The 26699-nt window shown below is 44.9% G+C and overlaps 3 protein-coding genes across 3 annotated transcripts in view; all 3 read right to left on the bottom strand.

Annotated features, from left to right (window-relative positions):
• The window catches only part of LOC121004474 (zinc finger protein OZF-like), a 543049-nt gene extending 519989 nt beyond the window's left edge, over window positions 1-23060 (bottom strand). The window contains exon 1 of the mRNA XM_040436710.1: window positions 22872-23060. The gene's annotated coding sequence lies outside the window, so the exon portion shown is untranslated. The remainder of the gene's footprint in view (window positions 1-22871) is intronic.
• LOC121004517 (gastrula zinc finger protein XlCGF71.1-like) lies at window positions 1629-9340 on the bottom strand. The gene is made up of 4 exons (XM_040436785.1): window positions 9293-9340; window positions 8885-8987; window positions 5118-5254; window positions 1629-5078 (listed from the first exon to the last, which is right to left on the bottom strand). The coding sequence occupies exons 3-4, from the start codon at window positions 5187-5189 to the stop codon at window positions 4506-4508; spliced, it is 645 nt and encodes a 214-aa protein (XP_040292719.1). The 5' UTR covers window positions 5190-5254; window positions 8885-8987; window positions 9293-9340; the 3' UTR covers window positions 1629-4505.
• Window positions 9384-23104, bottom strand: LOC121005771 (gastrula zinc finger protein XlCGF53.1-like). Its single transcript, XM_040438537.1, has 5 exons — window positions 23077-23104; window positions 10219-10368; window positions 9910-10089; window positions 9775-9827; window positions 9384-9387 (listed from the first exon to the last, which is right to left on the bottom strand). Exons 2-5 carry the CDS (start codon window positions 10294-10296, stop codon window positions 9384-9386), a joined length of 315 nt encoding a protein of 104 aa, XP_040294471.1. The 5' UTR covers window positions 10297-10368; window positions 23077-23104.
• Between the last annotated feature and the right edge of the window lie 3595 nt (window positions 23105-26699).

Here is a 26699-nt window from a genome sequence, read left to right as displayed (position 1 = left end):
AAGACAAACCTGAAAAAGTTCGAGTTCGTCTGTCATCCCAAAAAAAATCGCAAAGTTTGGACTGAACCCTGTTTGGTAAGAACTGGTTCACTCATCTCTACTGTACAACATGGAGGCCTAAGTGGTTCATGATAGCAGTGGCGTACCGCCAATATAGGCAGACCACGCCGTTGCTATGGGGCCCGCAGCGCAGGGGGGCCCGAAGCGCACGGAAGGCCCCGCCCCCTCCATTTATTTCAGCCAGGCAGTACTAGTACAAACACACACTGTGGGCGGCGCAGGCACAGCGCGGGCCCGCGGCACTTGCCTTTGATCGGCGTCCTCCCCTTGTATTAACCTGCTCATGCTGCCTCACTGCTTGAACTTGATTCTCCCGCCCGGCCAGCCTGCAGGTGTGTTCTAGTTTTCACAGACACTGGCCAATCAGCGCAAGTCAGCAGCACAAAGAGGCAGCTGCTGATTGGCCAGTGTCATTACACATTCATTCTCGAGTCTGTCTGACCTGAGCCACGACTCGAGTGAAGTAGGCACCCTGCACCCTGCATCGATCCCTTCCCAGTCCCTGACTGAAGGTCTGCTTGCCCGCTCCTGACCGGACACGGTTGGTGCCGGTGGTTTGTTATATTGGGAAGGGTCCCCAGGGATAGATAGATAGGTTAATGCAGGCTGCAGCATTGCCGGCCCAGGCAGCAAGAGAATTCATAGGGAGGGGGGGCCCATAGAGGACAGTCTGCTTTCCTCCTACTCTGTCCTGTATGAGCCCCCCTAATGCCCCCATTACCCCAAAATGTCCAGGGGGGAGGAGTAGGAGGAAAGCACACTGTCCTCTATGAGCCTCCCCCCCCCCCCCCCCCAAGTCCTCTGTGAGCCCCTCAACCCCTAATGCCCCCCAAAATGCCAGGGGGGAAAGGAGTAGAAGGAAAGCACACTGTCCTGAGCATTTTGGGGGGCATTAAGGGTTTGGGGGGCTCATAGAGGACAGTCTGCTTTCCTCCTACTCTGTCCTTTATGATCCCCCCCCTGAATCCTCTATGAGCCCCCCTTATGCCTCCATTACCCCAAAATGCCCAGGGGGTGAGAAGTAGAAGGAAAGCACACTGTCCTGAGCATTTTGGGGGGCATTAAGGGTTTGGGGGGCTCATAGTGGACAGTGTGCTCTCCTACTCCTTCCCCCCTGGGCATTTTGGGGGGCATTAGGGATTCTTTAATGGGGGTGTGGCATTGGAGGAGCCAGGACAGGAGGTGGGACGGGCCAGGGGTGGGTAGTGGGCGGGGTTAGGGGCCCAATTCAGATGCTTGCTATGGGGCCCAGTGATTTCTATGTACGCCCCTGCATGATAGGATGGTTTAGTTTCAAAAACCGAAAGGGTTTGAACAAATTCTGGGATCCACAGCGTCTCACTATTTATACAAAAAATGCCTACCCGATCTCCCTAGATTTTAAGGTAAAAGCTCAAGGATATGGAATAATTGGCCCAAACACAAGCAAATGTTTAAAATACAAATGTTTATTAACAAGTGATACCAACAGGTGTTAAGATAGTTATACACACTGAATGGCCACATTTTTGGAGACACCTACCTGTCATGGCACACTATACCAGAAATGAACTTTCACTCACTCCAAAAGCGGGCTATCCCCAGACCACTTTAAGCTCTACATAAAATAATTTTCTGTTTCTCAAACGCTGAAGAAACAGTCTGCCACGGCAATGAAATATCCAAAAGTGAATAAAGTTCAGTGGTAAAATCGAACAGCCTTTATTCCATATCACATAAAAACAGGTACAAAAATAGAGGAAAAAAAGCATGCTGGGTGAGAAATAAACACAGAAACTACATTGAGAAATTGGAGTGCTACGTTTTTACCCCTCTATTTTTGTACTTTGGGGACCCAGAGGTCCGGATCTAACACCACTGGCTCTGCCACTGAATGGACTTATTGAGAACATCTCAACAGGTAGTGCCGTCTTACTTTTTATTATAAAAACCGTAGGAATTTACTGACAAAGTTTCTTCCCTTTTGAATATCCCCAGACTACCCCAGGCTATACAAAGACACATGCAATATTCTGTACTATTGGATCACCACACTCACCTGCTGGGACTACCTATGCAAGAATATTCCCACCCACTGTGCAGCAACTGCAGCCAAGTCAATACATTGCTGTACGCACAGTAGATTGTGATACCAAATATAACCAGGTTCCATCAACAGGACAACACAGCAGCTACTAGACTTAAAGGTTAATATAATTTGACAACAGTGCCTACAAAATACAGAAGGGACATGTTCACTCAACAAGGAGCAGAAAAATAAAAACAAAAGCGCACTGCTCTGCTATGTAGATCAGGACAGCCTGATAAGGGTGGCGGCCTGCCACTAAAAAGCGTAGATAGCCTTTTATTTATAGTGTTTTATGTAGGTTTTTTATAAATAACTTTATAGATAGCAGAGTAGCATGCCTTTGTTTTTCTGCTCCTTCTTGAGCGACCATGTTCCTATGTGTATTCTGGACTCCACCTGGAGGATCCTGGCGAACAAGCGCAGCAGTCTGACCGATCCTCTCTGCAGGAGAGACCACTCCATTTCCTAGTGTTGTGCCTGGATTTGCACAACATTATTCGGTAAGGTATTCTCACCTTGAGTCCTTATCTGGGAACCCTAAAGGTATTTCACAAGGGAGCGCCCCCTATTATTTTTGAATTTACAAGATACTGAAAGGACAATTCAAAGGAATGTTCAAAAGGGATTACATAAAAGCGAAACTCACATCCCTAAATGATGTGGTTCAAGTATTCCTACCAGTGAAGCTTGGCATTCGGGTCTTGTAATTGTTTATCGAGGCAGCTGTGGGTCTACGTTATAGCATAGCTCCATACACACAGACTCACCACCAAGCATATCAAGGTGGGTTTAAAAACTTTCCTTTGGCAAATACACCCTATATTTCCTTTGCCCAACCATATGGTTAAAAGATAATGTTATCAGATGTGTCGTGTCCTCCATCCAATCCATTTGGTGATTGGAGCTAAATGGTTTGAGATTAATTTCCGGTCTCTTCAAAGATAAGATGGAGCCTAACAATCCCATCATTCTCCACTCACCTTTCCCAGTGTCAGAGAAATAATGTGAGGCCGTAAACCAGCAGAAGGTCATTAACAGGGCAGCAGACTACAATTCAGCCATCAACTCTTTGAAAAACTGAGCATGAATATAAAAACACATAAATTACATATCATCGTCACACTACCCTTTCACAATTAAAGCTTTGATGAATGGAAATCAGATCCATGAATCCAAAGTACAACATAAAATTAAGAGAGCAAGTTTGTTGTGGATCAGTTTCATTGTGAATATACATTAGAATGGGAAAATCATGCAATCAGATGACTTCAAATGGGACATGGTTATCGGTGCTTGAGTAGCCGGAACCAGAATATGAAAAATTGCCTGGTGGAGTTTTCATGTGCATTGGAGAGTATACCAGAAATCATGCGATCGATGAAAACATCCAGTGAACGGGGATCCTGTGGATGGTCACAGAAGAATGGCCAGAATGGCGCCAGACTAACAGACGGTACACAGTCAAGTAAACTGTCGAATACAAAGCTGGTGTCCCAACTAAGGTTTCCGAGTGCACAACTTGTAGTTCCTTAGTATGGATGAGCAAAAATAGCAAATGACCAGTTCAGGTGCCATTCCAACAAAAAGGCAAGACTCCAAAGGGAGCAGAGCACAGAAACTGGATCACTGAGCAGTGGAAAACATTGCCGTGTCAGATTTCCAGAATTTTGCACAAGCAGCATAAATCGATGAACCCTTTCCTGTCAAGTGTTCAACAGTTCAGGCTGGTGGTAGTTGAGTAATGGTGTGGGAAATGTTTTTTAGGGACAGCTTGGGTCCTTTGATATCTATGGATGGGCTTTGGGACAGTAGGGCTAACCTAAGCATTGTGGTCAACCAAGTTCATCCCTTCATGGCAGCTGTTGACTTTATAGCATAGGGACACTTTCAGCAGAACAGGGCACCATGACACCAGGACAGATTTTTATTGGTAATTACAGACATTTCTTAATCATCATTTAATGATCCAAACTGCTTTACTTGCCTATAACAGAAAATCTTTCATGTGTAAGATATTCATGTTTAAGACAATGCTATTTGTGGCTAAAACATATTCTACATTTAGAACATTATTATTGCTTCTCCCCTATATGAATTCTCTGATGGTAAGATCTGATTTCCAATTAAAAAAACTTCCCACATTCTGAACATGAATATGTTTTCTCCCCTGTGTGAGTTCTCTGATGTTTAGCGAGATTTGATCTATCTATAAAATATTTCCTACATTCTGAACATGAAAACAGATTCTCCCCTGTGTGAATTGTTTGATGTGTAATAAGATCTCAGTTCTGTTTAAATTTAATTGCCACATTTTGTACATGAATATGGCCTCTCCTCTGGGTGAGTTCTCTGATGTCTAAAAAGTTCTGATTTAAAGCTATACCTTTTCCAAATATGAAAATGGCTTCTTCCCTCTGTGACGTCTCTGATGTTTAACAAGATCTGATTTCTGGATAAAACATTTCCCACATTCTGAACATGAAAATGGTTTCTCCCCTGTGTGAATTCTATCATGTGTAATAAGACTTGATTTTTTGCTAAACCATTTCCCGCATTCTAAACATGAAAATGGCTTCTCCCCTGTGTGAGTTTTCTCATGTGAAATAAAACTCGATTTATCGCTAAAACATTTTCCACATTCTGAACATGAAAATGGCTTCTCCTTTGTGTGAATTCTATTATGTTTAACAAGATCTGATTTCTGGATAAAACATTTTCCACATTCTAAACATGAAAATGGTTTCTCCCCAGTGTGAATTCTATCATGTGTAATAAGACTTGATTTTTTAGTAAACCGTTTCCCACATTCTGAACATGAAAATGGCTTCTCCCCTGTGTGAGATCTTTGATGTATAATAAGACTTGATTTCATCCTATAACATTTACCACATTCTAAGCATGAAAATGGCTTCTCCCCTGTGAGAGCTCTTGGAGGTTCACTTCTTCTCTGTTCTTCAAAAGGTAGGATGCGTTGAAAAAGATCAGACGATTGACTGTTGCTTTGCAAAGCTGAGGGTGTAGCTGGGATAATAACATATTTTTTATAAGTATTTTGTATCATAGCATGATCATTTGCTTTGAGATCTTTGGGTAGTGGAAGTCCCTTTGAGCTCCTGATATAGTCATCTGCCAAGAAAAAAAACTGTATTATCTTTTAATAAAGATCTTATATGTTCATTATATTTAGAATATGCAACCCTAAGAAACACTTTTTCCCCACAAAAGTGAGGTGAAAGCAGCACTGCACAGGCTGTACTAACTAGCCCTAGTCTTCATCTGGGCTCCACTCTGCATTGTGTTCTGATGGTGTACAGCAAGAGTAAGTAGTGCATGTAGGAGGGTACTATGACCTGGCACTGTGCAACACCAGGCCATAGTGCAGCACAGGCCAGAAGACGACCAGGGAGCAGCGAGTGGATTTGCAGAGTGGCAGCGACATCGGGAGCAAGTGAGGTAAGTTTATTTTTATGTAAGGTCTGATGGGGATCTGATCCAAGGCGGAAGGTGGTCTGATCCGAGGCTGCTGAGAGGAAGGGAGGGGGAATCTGATTCGAGGCTGCTGGGGGATATCTGATTTGAGGTTGACTGGGGGGGGATCTGATTCGAGGCTGCCAGGGGAGATCCGATTAGAGGCCGATAGTGGGGATCTGATCTGAGGCTGATGGTGGAGTTCTGATCGGAGGCTGACTGGGGGAGGTAGACTGATCTGTCGCTCATGGAGCTTGGGGGTCTACAGGTCTGATCTGAGGCTGATGGTGCCTGTGGGTATAATATGAGGTCTGATGGAGCTTGGGGGTCTAATCTGGGGTCTGATGAAGATTGGGGGTCTAATCTGAAGTCTGATGAAATGTATTTTTTTTTCTTATTTTCCTCCTCCAAAACCTAGGTGCATATTATAGTCCGGTGCGTCTTAGAGTTGGAAAAATTTGGTGTAATATATATATATATATTTATTTAAAGGTTTGGTAGGTATGGTACCATGTTAGCCAGTAGAAAATGTTTTATCATGCTTATTAAGAGAAACAAAATAAGAGTTTTGGAGTCTAGCAGGTTTGAAACCTATTGATGGCTAAAACAAAAGCAATGTTGTTACTCGCACACTCCTTTACAGCTACATGAGGGCAGAGGGGAGTAGTATTATGGTCACCTCATGTACAATAAAGTCATGGCTATAAGCTAGCATAGATTTACATTATAATTTTGCTAGGTTCTGATGTAATTTTTTGTAAATCTGTTGGGCCAGGATATCTTGATATTGTTATTGACTGGCAGGCAGGGTCTAGTGTTCATTGGTAGACTTTGTAACTGTTTAGCCTGCTCTGATGTTGTATCTGCCATTAGAATCCTCCAAGCAATGCCAAATCAGAAGTCAGAAGAACAGATGAAAAACCCAGCATTCTAAACAACACTGGGGGATGTCATATACTGTTACCAATTGTGGTCCGAAGTTATATTAGAAAATAACTATTTACAATGTTTTCTAATTGAGCAATTTTTGGAACTTGTAGATTCTCTAAGCCATAATCTATTTTTTGTCAGCTAGATAGAGCTGTGTATTCTAAGGAATCCCCTGATCTTAAACCTTAACTCCCACAGAGTGGTATGGACTTTGCTCCAGGAATATCCTCAGGTTACATTCCATTACTGGTGACAGTAGTGCTCATGTATTGTTAGCCTAGCGAGAAACGGAGCCAAGACCTATCATAACAAGAATAGTTGGGATGCAACAGGCCAGAAGATAAGATAGGATCATAGTTAGAAATGTGGCCAAGGATCAGAACCAAGCCATGTACAATGGGTACCAGGCAGACAATCTAAAGAACGAAAGAGGAGCACTGCATGAATCAGCACATAACTGGCACAAATGTAACCAAATGGATGTATTTGACTTTAATAGGATCTATTTCTGTCCAGAAGAACAATATTTAGTGGAGAAAAAAAGTTCTGCATGCAGGACTTTTCTCTCCACGGTCTTTGATGAAATCTGTGACTGGGACCCAGAGCGGAGCATCCAATGCAGGTGTGAACATGCATTGCATTGTTCTGGCAGCAACCTTTTATCCTCCGTGAATCCTTGACTGGTTTTTAATTTTGTTTTTCAGGTGATTGGATTTACTGTGTCACCTTTTGTTGTCTTTTGCTTTCATATGGGACATTGTAATGCTGAAATCTGCAGTGGCCTGGTATGGGGTGACCCCATAGCTACTCTGGGTCCTCAGGACACTGTTGAAGTGTTACCTCGTGTTGCTGCTCTTCAGAAGAGATGGTAAGGAGTGGTGCTCAATGGGAAATAAGTTCAAAAAGTTTGCTTCTTTACTGGAGAAACTAAAGTGCAAAACAATAGAGGCGAGGAACTGAGCTGGCTTCTTCAGTATCCTCCCTGGCAGAACAAGGTTTCGTGCTGAGGAAAGACCTGCGCTAGCTGACGCTCTCTCTCAAAAGGTTGGCTCCCTGACCAAAGGCTGGTGGACAAGGGTCCATGGCTCAATTGTCCAGCTGAGTGGTCACCAGCTCTGTGACCAAGGATCTGTGGCAGAGTATTCCCCTCTCAGCGTCTTCTGGTCACTTATCCAGTCAGGCTCAGTCTCTCTTACTAAACACTGGTCCCTTTCTGCAGACCATTAGGGGCTCTGACTGCTCACATTATATACAGTTTCAAACTGAACCAGAACCTTCTAGTGGAAGGAGTGGAGTAGAGAAGCACAGCCCAAACAGAAACAATGTTACAATTTTAGTCTGCCATAGACTATAGAGTTTCAATGCAAGAATATGGAAATGACTAAGCAGCTTTTCCAGACAAAAACAAGCCTTCAGACATAAACAACAGAGCTGAACCAGACGGTCAGAAAGTCAGTGTGTCTGTTTTTTACCCTCCAAAACTTTGCATACGTAAAAAGTCAAAGTCTCTCAGTATTAGCTTGCTATAGTGTAATAATGCAAATGAACAGGAAATATTACAATAACATACATGCAGTTCAACAACAGGAAACCTTATAAATGCATACAACTGAATAAATCACAGTGGAAGTTAAGCTTTCAAAGTGCAATAAAGTAGCGAGTTCATGACTTTGCATAGTAGCAATAGGGACAAATGTCCAAAGTCCCTTGCTTTAGGCCAGGGCACTACAACTCATCAGTTATACGTGCACAGACTCTTACAGGTGTGGTCTGCTTTGTACAATTCCTGTCTTGCTCGCCTCAGCAATTGCATGAACAGACAGATCCAACCCATAGAAGTGAATTAGGACGCTGCACTCTGTATTTGCTGCGGCGAGCAGGTAAACAGAGCAGAGAAGGCAGTGCTCGTACAAGCACTGATTTCTCTTCAAATTGGCAGGGGTGTCGGGGCCTGCCCACTGCCGATCTGCTATTGATGACCAATCCTGACGATAGCTCATCAATTGTAAAATGCAGACAACCCCTTAAAAGGTGTTTTACATGGGCGAATAACCAGGAACAAATGTTTGTTCGAGCAATCATCGGCCCGATTAGCCAACAAACAAACTGTTCAGTGGCAGATCTCTGTAAACAGAAGATTCGCTGCCAACATAATTACGAGGGACAAAGAATCATACAATAAAAGTGCCAATCAAATTGTTTTACTACTGATAGATGGTTATGGCCTTAAATCATGCCATGTAAAAAGATCCTTACACAAGAAGCACAAGGGGGCGCCACTGTTGATTTATCTCAGCACATTTTTTTAAATACATCAAATATGAGTTTTTATTGCTTTATTTAGTGTTTACTACTCACCTGGGCAGTTATCTGTAGGAATGTCCTCTATACTCTGCTCATCACCACTCACATATGTATCTGTAACATATATAATGTTCAGATCTTCATCTGGATTCACAATCTGTGAAACAAATATTGTAAAAGTCATCAGACGGTTGGAGAAGTCGTGTGGAATGTTTTCTATGATCAGATGAAAAATCTGTAACTATCATGACAACTAAAATAACTGGACAGGAGAAGTTATCTGAGCCAACTATCTGCAGATCTCCTGTTTAAATCATAAAAAAAAATAAGTGAAAAGAGATATCAATTGAGTTCAGGAGGCTAAAGGGGCTTATATACCAACTTTCAGGGCAATTGGAGCAACATTGGTTTGGCCCGAACTAAACGAAACTTATCTCTGCATGAGACCTTATCTCCATCTACCTGATCATTCTCTGTGACATTGTACTGTTCTTCTGAACCATCCTGTGAAAAAAGAGGACTGGGACATCTCTCCGGTGTTCTTCTCTCTTCCTTAACTGTAAGAAACACAACCAGTGACTGAACTAATTCCTTACATACAGATAATGAGAGGACGTGTGTATTTAGTCATGTCTATTACCTAGTGGTGTGAGGGGCCAGTGATCCTCCTTCATGATGTCCTTATGTCCATCTACCTGATCATCCTTTGGGACAATGTGATGTTCTTCTGAACCATCCTGTGGAAAAAGAGGACTGGGACATCTCTCCGGTGTTCTTCTCTCTTCCTTAACTGTAGGAAACACATCCAGTGACTGAATTCATTTCTTACATACAGATAATGAGAGGGCGTGTGTATTTAGTCATGTCTATTACCTGGTGATGTGAGGGGCTGGTGATCCTCCATCATGACGTCCTTGTACAGATCTTTGTGTCCTTCTAAATACTCCCACTCCTCCATAGAGAAATAGACGGTAACATCCTGACACCTTATAGGAACCTGACAACACAATGATACTGTCATCACCCAGATCCCTTCATAGCGTTCCTGTATAATGTCCCAGCATTCCCAGCAGTGTCACCTCTCCAGTCAGCAGCTCAATCATCTTGTTGGTGAGCTCTAGGATCTTCTCTCTATTGATTTCCTCGTGTAAGAGGGGGTGAGGTGGAGGCCCCATAACTGGGCTCAAGGTTCTTCCCCATCCTTTAGACACAGGGGCCTGACGGCGCTCACTAGAGGTCTTCTTCACTACTGTGTAGTCCTGGTTATGGAGAGACACAGTAATAAATATCACTCCATACATCTCCAGAGTCCCTCACCTCTCCAGTCATGTCCATCTGTTAGTAACATAGATAAGATGATGTAATGTGACATAATCAGACTCTCTCACCTCTCCAGTAAGCCGGAAGAGGATCTCTAGGGTGAGATTTATTATACTCTCCGCCATCTTGTCCCTGTCCCTATCCATCCTTGACGGGTCAATAAGGAGAAGGATCTTATATAGAAGATATCCACTGAGCAGATCCTATATTGTAGGAATCTGAATGGAGAGAAAATGAGATGATGTAAAATCCTACAAAATCCCATGTAAAATACAATTACTGGAGTTAATATGGGGAAAACATATAACCCTTTAAAGATATAGTCAGGTTTATTCATATTGATTATTACTGAAGCTTTTACTCAAAGGGAATCTATCACCCCGATGTTTGACAACTATCTACAGTAATACATGTGTAGTACTGCAGATAAGGAGTCCAGATCACTATTTTGTATTTTCTTAGTGCCCCAGCTCCCCCATGGTCAGCTCTCAGAGCTGCACTGAAATACACGGTCAGGACCGCTGTGCTGTTCTAACATAAAGCAGAGGACTGGGGTGCGCATGTACAGCAGTCCCGACAAGTTATTTCAACTCAGCTCCGAGTGCTGACAGCAGGGGAATAGGGGTCAGTAGGAAAAAATAAAAATAGTGATCTAGACTCCATATCTGCAGTAATACTCATGTATTACTGTAGATAAGTGTCAAAAATCGGAATAACAGATTCTCCTTAACATGATTCTGCGATTCTATCTTTGCGACACATTTTACTTTGTAGATTGTACACTTTGGTTAATTCATTAACCCTATACAAAACTATAGACAAATCTGGAAAAAGTGCCACTGTTTAAAACGGGTGGAATTGTGCCACAATTACCACAACTAAGTGGTTCAGCAGCAACTGCATCATAAGCATCTTGGCCAGGTGAGAGTTCAGCTTCCTCACAACTGGATTGCTGAGCATGTAGAGTTGTTTTCTGGCCACACATTTCATAGTCGATGACTTATGACAGAGTGTAGAAGGAGGAGGAGTTTGAGCAGTAGAACAGTATGATGACAAGGACACTAGACTGCTTGAGAATGCAGGCTGGCTGCCACAAAGAGAACCAGGAGAAGGAGGATAGATTTGTTCCGATTGCTGTCCAGTTTTATTTTCCCATTGGATCTGGTGATTCCACCATGTGCATGAAAATGTATAACATTTTAAAAAGAGACAATTTTCCAGACAGCTGGCCAGAAGTAGTAATACTATACACTAGAATAAAATTTAGGTGAAGATGCGGAAATGCACTACGTTTACCATAGCAAAATGTTACAGCAGCAAGTGCACCTCCAGCAGCTTGGCCTGGTGGGGGTTCAGCCTGCCAGAAGCTAATTGCTGGTGGAGAATAGTTTTCTCTTGGCCATATATTGCGTTAGGGATGTCTCATGACAGATCAAAAAACGAGCAGGAGGAGGAGTCTGAGTAAGAGAAGAGGCATTTGATAATGACAGGGACACTGTACTACTTGGGGGTGCTGGCTAGCTGCCCCAAAGAAGACCAGGAGGAGGAAGACTGACTTGTTCTGATTCAGAATGCTGGCCGTCTCTATTTTTTCGCAGGATCCAGTGATACCGCCTCATGTGCTGCGATAAAGTTCTGGCACCTATGTTTGTGTTTAAATGCCCACTGCTAATTTTAATCCTGCAGACCTGTGGTTTTGTGTGTCAGCCCTGTTGAGAAAACCTGCCATACAGGTGATAGAGGCAGCCAAGAAGTGAGAGGTGAGCTTGAGGCAGCCAAGCTTAGCAAAAGGCTGGCATGTTTTGAGCTTGCACCCACAGTATCAGTGGCATCACCAGTTCCATAGTGACCACAATAAAAGCAGATCTAGCCCTACACTTCCTCCACAGTTTATTATCTCTAAAGCCATCACCCTCCTTATCTGATGTCTCCTCCTCATCATCCTGATCTGGCTCCCAGGTCCTGTCCAACACACAATCATCATTATAGTCTTTTCACGAATATTGGGGAGAGGAGGGACACCAGAAAGACAACTGAAGGGATAGGACAAAGAACTAGTGTCACGGCCTATGGTCGTGACTCTTTGTGTCGTATGCAGTTGCCAGCGGTCTGCTTGTTGTCTAACGCAGGTGAGGACACTTTGTATGTTTGTCTCACGTGTTGGTTGCAGCTGGCAACATAATGAGGTTTGGCAGTGTAGCAGCATGAGCTGGTTGCTAGGCAGCTCGCTGTCAAGGCATGCGGTTGCATCTGGCAACATATGTATGTATGTGTTCACTTTCCCTGTTTGGTGTGCACAGGATTTATGTTATGTGTGCATTTCCCCTTTAAGTGACACTTACCTTGTCTGGTGTTGGAAGGGTTAACTCCTTTCCTAGTTTGTGTGTGTGTGTGTGGCTTCTTGGGCTATTTAGCCTCTGCTGGATCCCTGTAGCTGAGGGGTACTCCAGCCATGCCTTATGCTGGAGTCATCCTCCTGGTCTTATACCATCTGTCCAGTGAGGGCCACCCTTGTGGTCATAAAACATGTATTGATGTTAAGCGTATGTTTGTGTGGTGTTTTACCTTATTGCAGTTATGGATCTGGTTCCTGTGTGTTTAATGTGTGTGTGCTGTCTCCCTCTATGTTTGGTGTGGACATCAGCATTTGAGCACGGGTTCCAGTCAGTGTGTCTGTGGCAGGTAGGTGAGGAAGTGGTTTCACTCACCTGCCATATCCATATGTTGTATATGTTTCCCTTTCCTTGCAGCTTGGCCAGTTTAGACTCCTGTTCGTCCGTGTCTAGGAGGAACAGGTCGTCTTACCCAGCTCCTAGTCCAGTAATTCCCTGAGGGCTAGTAGGGACCCGAGGTACCTGAGTATAAGCCCTCCTACCTTCTGGGTTGGCTCATATGGTTAGGAGTCAGGGTCAGAGTTAGGGACACTTTAGGAGGTGACCTGCTCCCTGACTCTGTAGCTTCCTTATTCCTATAACATCGCACGGTTGAGGGTTTCCCCCACTCTCAGCCGTGACAACTAGGCTTCAAGGCTAGGGAAAAGGGAAAGATCACCTCCTAGGAAACCCCTAGATCTGGCCCTGACTCCTGTCAGTATGTATAGACCCTAAAGGTGGGAAAATACATACGCCGGAACCTAAACCCTAGGAGCCCTAAGATGCCCTAAAGGTAGTGAAAGGGAATGAGACTACTGGTTCCTTCCCAGGTAAACGAACCAGCGTCACCATGAGGCCTAGTAACAACAAGCACAAGGTAACAACAAAATATAAGAGCAGTACAACCTATCTTATAGAAAATGGATGAGCAGGAACAAGCAAGGTCCACACACCAGCTACTCCAAATCCAAGCACAGAATGGTATGAAGTGTGAAAACAAACTAAATAGGGAAGCAGTAATGACCGTCAGCTGCACCTGACAAGAGGTGTGGTCATTACCAAACAACAACACAAGAGACTGTCAGTTAACTTCACGTGCAGTCAAACTCTGATCTTCTAACCTCTGTCACAGAAGGTACAGTGACAGTACCCCCCTTCTACGGGTGACCTCCAGACACCCAGGACCAACCTTATCCGGATTAGCCCTGTCGGCTGCTGGAACCCACATTCTCTCCTCTGGACCGTAACCCTTCCAGTGAACGAGATACTGGAGGGATCTACGGAGAATTCCAGAGTCCACTATCCTGGCGATCTGAAATTCGAGATTACCGTCCACCATGACAGGAGGGGGTGGCAGGGAAGATGGTTCAGCAGGTTCGACATATCTCTTCAGTAATGATTTGTGGAACAAATTATGAATCTTTAAAGTCTGCTGGTTTATAATAGCAGAGATCTTAAATGGACCAATAAATCTTGGGCCCAACTTCTAAGAAGGTACTTTCAACTTAATGTTTCTTGTGGACAGCCACACAGAATCACCCACTCTCAGGTCCAGACCACTCGCACGTCTCTTGTCAGCTATACGTTTTTACTTCTTGCCCATTTTTTTTAGATTATTTTGAATTTTTCCGACAAATAGATGACAAAGAAAAGGAGACTCTTTCCTGTTCAGGTATACCAGAAGCCTCAGTACCAGAAAATGTGCCAAACTGCGGATGGAACCCATATGCCCCAAAAAACTGAGACTTATCAGTGGACTCCTGCCTAAGGTTATTTATGGCGAACTCGGCCAAAGACAAAAAAAGACCACTCCTCCTGATTCTCTGAGACAAAACATCTCAGATAAGTCTCCAGATTCTGGTTAGTGCGCTCAGTGTGTCCGATCGGCTGAAGGTGAAAGGCAGAAGAGGACAATTGTATCGCCAAGTGAGAGTAGAACGCCTTCCAGAATCTGGAAACAAACTGAGTCCCTCTATCAGACACCACATCACAGGGAATACCTGTCACTGCCACTTCTGTGAGAAGGTCTGACAGACGTCCTTTTCTACCTCTTGCATGATGTTCTTTGTTTTGGTTTCACTTTGTCATCTCATTTCCTTCTCCCAGGTGTCACCTATTTAGACTAATCCTCTTTCCTTTATATTCCCTCCCATACTGCCTCACTTTGCGGTTTATACTACTTCCTGGATTAAAGTATTCACTGCTGGAGACTTCTGTTGCTGCTTGTTCAGATAAGTCCTTTCATGTATTGTGATTCCTTGCTGGCTTGATTCTAGGTGACCCTGACTCCCTCCGTATTAAGTGCAGGGAGCCGGTGGTCGTGTCCCCTCACTATTATAGGGTTTTCAGGTGTCACACAGTCTGGGTACGAGGGCATGCAATCGTCTACCTCTGAGACCCTTGTATGTGCTTAGCAGTCAGGGTGAGCTCTTAGGGTCACCTTTATGCTCCTTAGTTTGGAATCAAGCCAGTCGGATGTTTATCCATAACTTCCAGCTATCTGCAACATCATCCGTGACATTATAAACCGCAATAACCATCTTAAGCATGGATCCGGTTTCAGCCTTGATTGACCGCATGCAAGGTCTTTCACTGGAGGTAGCAGATCTCCGTAAAACTGTGTCTCAGTTTCAGGTGACCGGTTCTGCTTGCGTTCAAGGAGTTTGTTCCGAGCCTAAGATCTCGCTTCCGGATACGTTCTCCGGGGGTAGTGAGAATTTTGTTCGCTTTAGAGAGGCTTGCAAACTCCATTTTCGCCTACTTCCCCATTCCTCTGGTGATGAGGAGCAGAGGGTGGGGATCATCATCTCGCTGCTCAGGGATAACGCTCAGTCTTGGGCCTTTTCGCTGCCGGTGGGGGCACGGCCCCTCCGATCAGTGGACGAATTTTTTGTAGCCCTGGGGCAGATATATGATGACCCGAATCGTATTGCTCTGGCTGAATCTAAACTGTGTCTTTTATGCCAGGGTAAACACTCTGCAGAGATATATTGTTCTGAATTTCGAAGATGGGCAGCCGATACTGGTTGGAACGATGCTGCACTCCGAAGTCAATTTTGCCATGCTCTTTCGGAGGGATTGAAAGATGCATGAGAGACCTGCCTCGTTGGAGTCTGCCATGTCTCTAGCTGTTCGTATTGACAGGCGTCTTAGAGAGAGAGGAGAGACCACTCCTTCCTGTCATATTCAGCTTAAAGACAGTGGGGCTGTCTCATTCAGTGCGCAGGGGCATCAGTCTCTCTCAATCCCCTCTGAGCCATGCAGCTGGGTTTGCTTGCCTCTGATAGTAGAGGGTTCAGCTCTCAGAGGAGGGTTTGTTTCTGTTGTGGGGGTATAAATCATTTGGCTAATGTTTGCCCCTCTAGGAGATTCAGGGAGTTTTATGAGGGTAATAAAGAAACAAAAAGAAAAAAAACCTCAAAAAACTTTCCATTTGCTACTATTGGCAAGGTTTATGCGGAAATTGAAGGTTTGCCGTTTGCTTGTAGTTCCCATTTTCTCCTACCTGCCAGGGTGGCGCTAGATAGCAAGAACATTGTTTGTGAGATTTTTGTAGATAGTGGAGCAGCTGTCAATCTCATTGATAATCAATTTGCTATAACACATGGTTTCCAGGTATGCACTTTGGAAAAGGATATACCTGTTTTTGCTATTGATTCCGCTTTACTTTCTCAAAAATCGTTAAAGGGCATAGTTCACAATATCCGTTTGACTGTGGGTGATGCTCATGTTGAGGATGTGTCATGTTTCCTCCTAAGCGGATTACCTACTCCTCTAGTGTTGGGGCTACCCTGGCTCACTAAACATAACCCCACCATTGATTGGCAAGCAAGGCAAATAAATGGTTGGAGTGACTTTTTCAGAGAGAACTGCCTCTTTTTTAGAGGTTTCTACCAAGACTGTACCATCTTTTCTCTCTGAATTTTCGGATGTGTTTTCTGAGAGTGGTGTCCAGGAGCTGCCCACTCACCGGGAGTACGATTGCCCTATTAATCTCATCCCAGGCGCCAAGCTGCCAAAATCACATTTATACAATCTCTCCCAACCTGAAAGAGTTGCTATGCGTACTTATATCTCTGAGAGCCTGAGAAAGGGACACATCTGACCCTCGAAGTCACCTATTGCCGCTGGTTTTTTTTTGTTAAGAAAAAAGATGGTTCTTTAAGACCTTGTCTGGATTGCAGGGAGCTGAACTGTATCACAATTCGTGACCCATATCCGCTTCCTCTGATCCCGGACCTGTTTAACCAGATTGTTGGGGCTAAAGTTTTTTCTAAGTTGGATTTAAGAGGGGCATACAACCTAGTCAGGGTCAGGGAAGGGGACGAATGGAAGACGGCCTTCAATACCCCTGAGGGTCATTTCGAGAATTTGGTTATGCCCTTAGGCTTGATGAATGCTCCGGCCGTCTTCCAACATTTTGTGAACAGCATTTTTTATCATTTAATGGGGAAATTTGTACTGGTGTATCTAGATGACATTTTGATTTTTTTCTCCTGATTTCAAAACTCATAGGGACCACCTATGTCAGGTCTTGCTCATTCTGCGGGAGAATAAATTGTACGCTAAACTGGAAAAATGTGTGTTTGCGGTTCCGGAGATTCAATTTCTTGGTTTTCTTCTCTCCGCTTTTGGTTTTCGCATGGACCCTGAGAAGGTCCGCGCTGTGCTTGATTGGGAGCTTCCTGAGAATCAGAAGGCGCTGATGCGGTTTTTGGGTTTTGCCAATTATTACAGAAAGTTAATTTTGAATTATTCCTCTGTTGTTAAGCCACTCACTGATATGACTAAAAAGGGGGTAGATTTTTCCTCCTGGTCGGTAGATGTGCTTAAGGCCTTTTCTAGTATCAAAGAGAGTTTTGCTTCTGCTCCCATTTTGGTACAACCTGATGTCTCTCTACCTTTTATTGTTGAGGTGGACGCTTCTGAGGTGGGTGTGGGTGCGGTCTTATCTCAGGGTCCCTCTCCTGCCAAATGGCGACCGTGTGCCTTTTTCTCAAGGAAACTCTCCTCCGCAGAGAGAAATTACGATGTGGGAGATAGGGAGTTGTTGGCCATCAAATTAACTTTTGAGGAATGGCGCCATTGGCTAGAGGGAGCCAGACACCCTATTACCGTGTTTACCGACCATAAGAATCTGGCCTAATTGGAATCAGCCAAACGTCTGAACCCGAGACAGGCCAGATGGTCTTTATTCTTTTCTAGGTTTAATTTTGTTGTCACGTTCCGCCCTGGGGTTAAAAATGTGAAGGCGGATGCCCTGTCACGTTGTTTTCCGGGAGGGGGGAACTTTGAAGACCCGGGTCCCATTTTGGCTGAAGGGGTGGTCGTTTCTGCTCTTTATCCTGATTTGGAGGCAGAGGTTCAGGCAGCCCAGGCAGAGGCTCCTGATCTTTGTCCTCCTGGGAGGTTGTTTGGGCCTCTCGCTTTACGACACAAGGTTTTTAAGGAGCACCACGATACTGTCCTTTCTGGGCACCCAGGGAGTAGAGCCACAGTAGATCTCATTGCTCGGAGATTCTGGTGGCCGGCTCCTCGTAAGACGGTTGAGGGTTTTGTGGCAGCCTGCGAGACCTGCGCTCGTGCCAAGGTCCCTCATTCACGGCCATCGGGTTCTCTCCTCCTATTACCCATTCTTTCCCGTCCTTGGACGCATCTGTCCATGGACTTCATTACGAACCTACCTCGTTCCTCGGGGAAGACTGGGATTCTGGTGGTAGTCGACCGTTTTAGCAAAATGGCGCATTACATTCCCTTTCCTGGGTTACCCAATGCTAAGACGTTGGCGCAAGCGTTTGTTGATCACATTGTTAAATTGCATGGCATTCCTTCAGACATTGTTTCTGATAGGGGCACGCAATTTGTTTCCAGATTCTGGAAGGCCTTCTGTTCTTGCTTGGGGATTCAGTTGTCATTTTCTTCTGCTTTTCACCCGCAGTCGAATGGTCATCAGACCGAACGCGTCAATCAGAATCTGGAGACATATCTGCGCTGTTTTGTGGCGGAGAATCAGGAGGATTGGTATTCTTTTTTGTCCCTTGCTGAGTTTGCTTTAAATAACCGTCGCCAGGAGTCCACTGAGAAGTCACAATTTTTTGGTGCATATGGGTTTCATCCACAGTTTGGGACATTCTCTGGAGAGGGGTCTTCTGGTTTAACTGATGAGGAGAGATTTTCCTCGTCTTTGTCATTTATTTGGCAAAAGATTCAGGGTAATCTGAAGAGGATGAGTGAGAGATATAAGCGTGTGGCGGATAAGAGACGTGTGCCTGGTTCCGGACCCGAATGTGGGTGATCTGGTGTGGTTGTCTACAAAGAATATCAAACTGAAGGTTCCCTCCTGGAAGTTGGGTCCTAAGTTTATTGGGCCTTACAAGATCTTGTCCGTCATCAATCCCGTTGCCTTCCGTCTTGATCTTCCTCAGACTTGGAAGATCCATGTTTTTCATAGGTCCCTATTAAAACCTTATGTCCAACCCGCTGTACCCTCCTCTTTGCCTCCTCCTCCGATTTTTGTTGATGGTAATCTTGAATTCCAGGTCTCTAGGATTGTGGATTCTCGCATTATCCGCGGTTCTCTCCAATACCTTGTTCATTGGGACGGTTATGGTCCTGAGGAGAGGATGTGGGTCCCAGTGGCGGACATTAAGGCCACTCGTCTCATCAAGGATTTCCATAGGTCTCATTCTGAGAAGGTGGGTTCTGAGTGTCCGGAGTCCACCCGTAGAGGGAGGGGTACTGTCACCGCCACTTCTGTGAGAAGGTCTGACAGACGTCCTTTTCTACCTCTTGCATGATGTTCTTTGTTTTGGTTTCACTTTGTCATCTCATTTCCTTCTCCCAGGTGTCACCTATTTAGACTAATCCTCTTTCCTTTATATTCCCTCCCATACTGCCTCACTTTGCGGTTTATACTACTTCCTGGATTAAAGTATTTACTGCTGGAGAGTTCTGTTGCTGCTTGTTCAGATAAGTCCTTTTATGTATTGTGTTTTCTTGCTGGCTTGATTCTAGGTGACACTGACTCCCTCCGTATTAAGTGCAGGGAGCCGGTGGTCGTGTCCCCTCACTATTATAGGGTTTTCAGGTGTCACACAGTCTAGGTACGAGGGCATGCAATCGTCTACCTCTGAGACCCTTGTATGTGCTTAGCAGTCAGGGTGAGCTCTTAGGGTTTTATAGGGGTCACCTTTATGCTCCTTAGTTTGGGATCAAGCCAGTCGGATGTTTAGCCATAACTTCCAGCTATATGCAACATCATCCGTGACAATACCATGTAGCTTCACGATGTTGTCAACAAACACTTGTGCGAGAGTTTCAGCATTAGGTAGCCCTGGTAATGCTATAAAGTGCGACATCTTACTGAAGCGATCAACAACCACCAAAATCACAGTTTTTCCTGAGGAATTCGGCAAATCTGTGATAAAGTCCATGGACAAATGAGTCCAAGGTCTGGACTGGATGGACAACGGAAGTAGAGATCCTGAAGGCCGAGTATGTGTCACCTTAGCACGTGCACAAGTACTACAGGCTGACACATAGCCCTCCACACATTTACGCAACCCCGGCCAACAGAATCTATGAGAGATTAGATCGACCGTGGATCTGCTCCCAGGGTGTCCTGTAGGAACAGTACAGTGATGTTCCTCAAATACCTTGTGCCGTAATTCTGAGGGAGCAAACAACTTTTCCGGAGGGCAAGAATCCGGTGCATCTGCCTGGGCCTCCAACACCTCTGCCTCGAGATCGGGATAAAGGACGGATATTACTACCCCTTCAGACGATAGGACCAGGATCTTCCGAATCACCCCCTTCCCCCCAGTAAAACTACTCGACAAGGCGTCCGCCTTGATGTTCTTAATCCCAGGGCGATAGGGGACAATGAAATTTAATCTGGTAAAAAACAACGACCATCTGGCCTGCCTTGGGTTCAGACGATTAGCTGACTCCAGCCAGACTCTTGTGATCAGTAATTACCGTAATAGGATGCATCGCTCCTTCCAACCAATGCTGCCATTCCTTAAAAACCAACTTAATGGCCAGCAATTCTCTATTGCCTACGTCGTAATTTCTTTCAGCAGCCGAGAGTTTCTTAGAGAAGATTGCACATGGGCGCCATTTACTAGGTGAAGGACCTTGACCAGATCACAACCGAAGGGATAGGACAAAGAACTAGGCTTCAAGGCTAGGCAGAAGGGAAAGTTCACCTCCTAGGAAACCCCTAGATCTGTCTCTGACTCCTGTCAGTATGTATAGACCCTAAAGGTGGGAAATTACATACGCCGGAACCTAAACCCTAGGAGCCCTAAGATCCCCTAAAGGTAGCGAAAGGGAAGGAGACTACTGGTTCCTTCCCAGGTAAACGAACCAGCGTCTCCCTGAGGCCTAGTAACAACAAGCACAAGGGAACAACCAAATAAAAGAGCAGTACAACTTATCTTATAGAAAATAGATGAGCAGGAACAAGCAAGGTCCACACACCAACTCCTCCAAATCCAAGCACAGGATATCAACCACAAGGTATGAAGTGTGAAACCAAACTAAATAGGGAAGCAGTAATGACCGCCAGCTGCACCTGACAAGACTGAGAATCAAGAGACTGTCAGTTAACTTCATGTGCAGTCAGTCTCCCTGTTCTTCTAACCTCTGTCAAGGTACCGTGACAAGTACTCACTGTCTCCACCACTTTTATCAGAATGTGATATGTCATCGTGAGCTCCTAGGCCCCATCTCACTTTCCTCCTCTGTATTTTCCCCGAGTGCCACTGTCATAACAACTGCCCCTCCTCCTCACCATGGCTACAACTACCACTACTACTACGACCAACATAGCAACCCCTGTCTCTGCCTGAATCTCCTCCTCATGGAAGTCCAAAGGCTGACTGTTCTCATACAAAAAATCAAAAGGAGGACTATCTTGAGTATCTTCCATAGTATGTGGGGTTTTATTGCCTCACTAGTGAAGGTGCCCCACTAGTGAAGACAGATGATACAACTAATAAATTTGATTGGTGCCACAAGGAGGAGGAGCAGCAAGAAGAATGCAGTGACTCCAGGGTACGGTGTCAGACTCTGAGGTGACCTCCACATCATGCTGTGTGACTGAGAGGAGGTGTGAGCAATCCAATCCATAATCTCATCCCCTTTGTCCTCAATAATAATGTGGCATCTATCGGAGGCCAGGTAGAACTGTGACCTCCTACTACTACTTCTATTGTCATTTGCATCACTACCCAAATTCTTATTCTTGGATGATGAGGCATTGGTCTTTCATTGTGCACTTTTCTGTCTACCAGACATTTTATTATCGAGCCTATAAATGAAAAGTCACGGGTTTGGTACAGAGATTATTCAATGGTACTAGCAAAATTGATTCTGTAATTTAAAGACAGAGGCACAATTAAATGTATTTTCCCTTCTACAAACACACTACATACTGGTATTTACAATGGTAATACAATATGCGGAATGAAACTGCTATATTAATGTAGTTATTACAGCACATCTTGTTCAGTAATGATGTACAGTATCCTGATGCAATAAAATGCGTTAACGGTTAACTGGTATATAAATATATAATAATTCACTAATAATGCACAGTATGGTTTTTAAGGGAAAAAAAAGGGCAATTGTTTGTTTACAGCTGAATGTATGCCGTTGGGGTGCTGGCAATAAGCCTATGAACTTTAGAATTTTTTTTGCAAAAAAAAGATGGCTGGCTCTTCGTACAGAACAATATGAGTTTCTTGAAGGATTCTGTAATTCAGAAATTGTCAGCAACAGAGGTAGCACTCCATTTTTTCCCAAAAGAGTAATAATACTCTTTTTGGCATTTTAAGAAGTATTTGCAGCCAAGAAGGAGTACAAAAGTTGCAGTAATTAAAATAAATCTAAGGGATGCTTAGATTTGCCTGACACTAAGTCATAGGTAACTGGAGATCACAAGCACCATGTGCTGCTGCCGCCGCCACTGATCGCTTGCATTTGAACACTACAATCCTCTCCACTGTCTGGGTCACAATCAGTGGCATAACTAGACATGACTGGGAACACAGCAAATTTCTGAATGTGCCCCTCCCCCAACAATTTCTTTAGAACTACCTACTGCAAAGTCCAAGAGATGACAGGTCGGCGGTTGGGATCCCAGTTTGGCCTCCATTGTGTGCCGCACACAGATAATTGTATCTGTGACATACCAGGTCGCCACCCCTTTTGCAGTGGTGGTTAATATGGTGGAGCTGTAACTCCATGAATAATTTTGTTACATTATTGTAATACATCATTAAAAAATACAACTTGTTCCCCCTCCAAAAAACACGGCCCCGAAAACCAAAAAGTGAAAGACTTACGACTTATGGAAGACAGAGAAGAAAAACAACAACGTATCCAACCAAATTGGTTTGGTCCTGAAGTGGTTAACCCCAGCTTCTACTCAGGAAAGACGTTCACCCCTGGACGGGTCACCGTCCAGGACAAACTTCCTCCAGTCGTCAGAAGGCGGATTCTGTCCTCACTGACCAAGGAGTCTCCAGGGCCATGTTATACAATCCTTACCTGACAGACGATGGCGGTGACTGTACACATACCTCCTCCTGCACCGCTGGACTCTACATGTATGGGGGAGACTAGTGGGCTAAAGGACCTTTCATGATGTCATGGCCATGTGTGGGAGGAGTCAGGCTACAAGCTGTGCTTATGGAGGTAAAGGACCTGTGATTATATCATTACCATGTGATCATGTGTGGGAGGAGTCAGGCTCCAGGCTGTGCTGCTGGGGAAGGTAAAGGACCTTTCATGATGTCATGGCCATGTGACCAAGAGTGGGAGGAGTCAGGGGTCACATGACAAAGTATTACAGGCTTATCTCAGTGTGTATGCAGGATATAGTTACAGACTGTATGTAGCAGGGCTGTCTCTGTGTGATGTGTATGTAGCGGAGCTGTCTCTGTGTGATGTGTATGTAGCAGAGCTGTCTCTGTGTGATGTGTATGTAGCAGAGCTGTCTCTGTGTGATGTGTATGTAGCGGAGCTGTGTCTGTGTGATGTGTATGTAGCAGAGCTGTCTCTGTGTGACGTGTATGTAGCAGAGCTGTGTCTGTGTGACGTGTATGTAGCGGAGCTGTCTCTGTGTGACGTGTATGTAGCGGAGCTGTCTCTGTGTGACGTGTATGTAGCGGAGCTGTCTCTGTGTGACGTGTATGTAGCGGAGCTGTCTCTGTGTGACGTGTATGTAGCGGAGCTGTCTCTGTGTGACGTGTATGTAGCGGAGCTGTCTCTGTGTGACGTGTATGTAGCGGAGCTGTCTCTGTGTGACGTGTATGTAGCGGAGCTGTCTCTGTGTGACGTGTATGTAGCGGAGCTGTCTCTGTGTGACGTGTATGTAGCGGAGCTGTCTCTGTGTGACGTGTATGTAGCGGAGCTGTCTCTGTGTGACGTGTATGTAGCGGAGCTGTCTCTGTGTGACGTGTATGTATCGGAGCTGTCTCTGTGTGACGTGTATGTAGCGGAGCTGTCTCTGTGTGACGTGTATGTAGCGGAGCTGTCTCTGTGTGACGTGTATGTAGCGGAGCTGTCTCTGTGTGACGTGTATGTAGCGGAGCTGTCTCTGTGTGATGTGTATGTAGCAGAGCTGTCTCTGTGTGATGTGTATGTAGCGGAGCTGTCTCTGTGTGATGTGTATGTAGCGGAGCTGTCTCTGTGTGATGTGTATGTAGCGGAGCTGTCTCTGTGTGATGTGTATGTAGCGGAGCTGTCTCTGTGTGATGTGTATGTAGCGGAGCTGTCTCTGTGTGACGTGTATGTAGCGGGGCTGTCTCTGTGTGACGTGTATGTAGCAGAGCTGTCTCTGTGTGACGTGTATGTAGAGGAGCTATCTCTGTGTGATGTGTATGTAGCGGAGCTGTCTCTGTGTGATGTGTATGTAGTGGAGCTGTCTCTGTGTGATATGTATGTAGCGGAGCTGTCTATGTGTGATGTGTATGTAGCGGAGCTGTCTCTTTGTGATGTGTATGTAGCGGAGCTGTCTCTGTGTGATGTGTATGTAGAGGAGCTGTCTCTGTGTGATGTGTATGTAGCGGAGCTGTCTCTGTGTGACGTCACTGACGTGTATGTAGCAGAGCTGTCTCTCTGTGATGTGTATGTAGCTGAGCTGTCTCTGTGTGATGTGTATGTAGCGGAGCTGTCTGTGTGACGTGTATCGGAGCTGTCTCTGTGTGATGTGTATGTAGCAGAGCTGTCTCTGTGTGATGTGTATGTAGCGGAGCTGTCTCTGTGTGATGTGTATGTAGCAGAGCTGTCTGTGTGTGACGTGTATGTAGCGGAGCTGTCTCTGTGTGATGTGTATGTAGCCGAGCTGTCTCTGTGTGATGTGTATGTAGCTGAGCTGTCTCTGTATGACGTGTAGGTTTTTGACACCTTTTTTATCCAGGACATTTTTATATTACGTGGGAGCGCAGCTCTGGACGCGTTATATATTTTTTTACTGCTTCCTCTCCATAGATGACTTATATTTAGGGTGGCTGTAATTGGTGCAGATTTATGTGCAGAATATCTGCTTGAAGTCTAAACCAAAACTACACCAAAAACGCACTATTTAACCCATTTTTGTACGTTTTTGATGCAGATTTTCCACAGATCTCACCTTTTCAAACCCCAACAATAATGGGCACGGTGCAGATTTCTAAATCCACACAGCAGGTCAAGTTCCGCACCTAAGAAAAAAGCAAAATGTCGGGTCTTTCTAATCTCATACACTTTGCCGATCCTGTGTTACGCTGCGGTTTTTCCACATTAAAATCCATGCTGAAAAAATGCACATATTCTGCCTTAGCGAGTTCACCATCACCACCTCTTCTGTGGAGCAGATGCTGGAATAACACAACCGAGGAGGACGAGACTCACTGACCATGAGAAGAACAAGCCTTCGGTATACTTGACTACAGTAAACCTTTTGAATCTGTTTTTCCACAAGATGTCTGTACAAGAGGTAATACCCAGCTCCATGGAAAGAAGCACAGTCCTGCAAGTTAGAAAACGATATAATATAGTCCTGGACCACCCACTGACAGTGCGACTCCCGGCCAGAACATCTCTCAGCTGTCGAGTAACCCTGCTTGTGTGGTCACACATAACCATCAGTGTACGGGTCTGAACCAAGCTACGTTGTTCCTGCTGGATCCAGAGGAGGGGAGATGAGATGGGTGAGCGAGAAGGAGACCAGTAATGGGAGTACCCCATACCACCTCATTTTTTTCCATTTCATAAGCCAGAAGATTATCATCATTGTCTTGAATTGATGAAAACTGAAATGCAGGATCTTGAGAATATAGTCCTATGTGGAAGAGTAAGGACTTTGTAGGTTCCACAAGTAACCCACACGTTCCGTCTTCCTATTTTCGAGTATGCAGATCCTGAAAAAAAATTAAGCTTGTCCTACTTTCTGTCCATTTTTTCGGGTCTGTTGTCCATTCAAGTCAATGGATCCGCATAAATGCGGATGACATACACAAAAGCATCCGAATGTCATCCGATTTTGCGGATCCGTTGACGGGAAAATGGATGGAAAAAAAACACGGAAACACGAAACGGATTCGGAAGCACTTTAGTAAAAAAACGGAAGGTTGTACTGAAAAACGGATTTGCAAAAAAAAAAGGAACGTTTATCTGGAAAGGTAAAAATACTGATGTGTGAATGGTCCCTAATAAGGCTCCATTCACACGTCCGTGGTGTGTTGCGGACCCGCAAATTGCGGATCCACAACACACCCGCCCCGGCACCCCTATAGAAATGCCTATTCTTGTCCGCAGCTGCGGACAAGAATAGGACATGTTCTATCTTTTGCGGAGCTGCGGACCCGAAGATCGGGGGCGCGCTCCGCAATTGCGGATGCAGACAGCACACTGTGTGCTGTCCGCATCCATTCGTCCCCATAGAGAATGAATGGGTCTGCACCCGTTCCGCAAATTTGCGGAACGAATGCGGACCCATTTGCGGACGTGTGAATGGAGCCTAATTGTGAGCAGCAGCAGCAGCAGTGAAGTGTGGATATGGAAAGGGTACGGTACGGATATAGTGGCAAGTGTCTTCAATAGTAGTGGCACAAGAAACAGCATAGCATGGAACATCCAAGGCAGTCTATGGATAGTGCAGTAGCTGGGTATGGGGTGGCCCCAAAGCC

This window comes from Bufo bufo, chromosome 6 (genome assembly GCF_905171765.1).
Source record: "Bufo bufo chromosome 6, aBufBuf1.1, whole genome shotgun sequence".
Classification (NCBI taxonomy): Eukaryota; Metazoa; Chordata; class Amphibia; order Anura; family Bufonidae; genus Bufo; species Bufo bufo.
This window is presented reverse-complemented; position numbering and strand designations above follow the sequence as displayed.

Coding starts and splice junctions, on each gene's coding strand:
- LOC121004517 (XM_040436785.1), bottom strand. CDS start 5,189: ATGATACAAAATACTTATAAAAAATATGTTATTATCCCAGCTACACCC. Junction 5,079..5,117: donor CTTTGCAAAGCAACAGTCAA/TCGTCTGATCTT, acceptor CCTTTTGAAGAA/CAGAGAAGAAGTGAACCTCC.
- LOC121005771 (XM_040438537.1), bottom strand. CDS start 10,296: ATGGATAGGGACAGGGACAAGATGGCGGAGAGTATAATAAATCTCACC. Junction 10,090..10,218: donor TCTTCCGGCTTACTGGAGAG/GTGAGAGAGTCT, acceptor CTCCATAACCAG/GACTACACAGTAGTGAAGAA. Junction 9,828..9,909: donor TTGAGCTGCTGACTGGAGAG/GTGACACTGCTG, acceptor TTGTGTTGTCAG/GTTCCTATAAGGTGTCAGGA.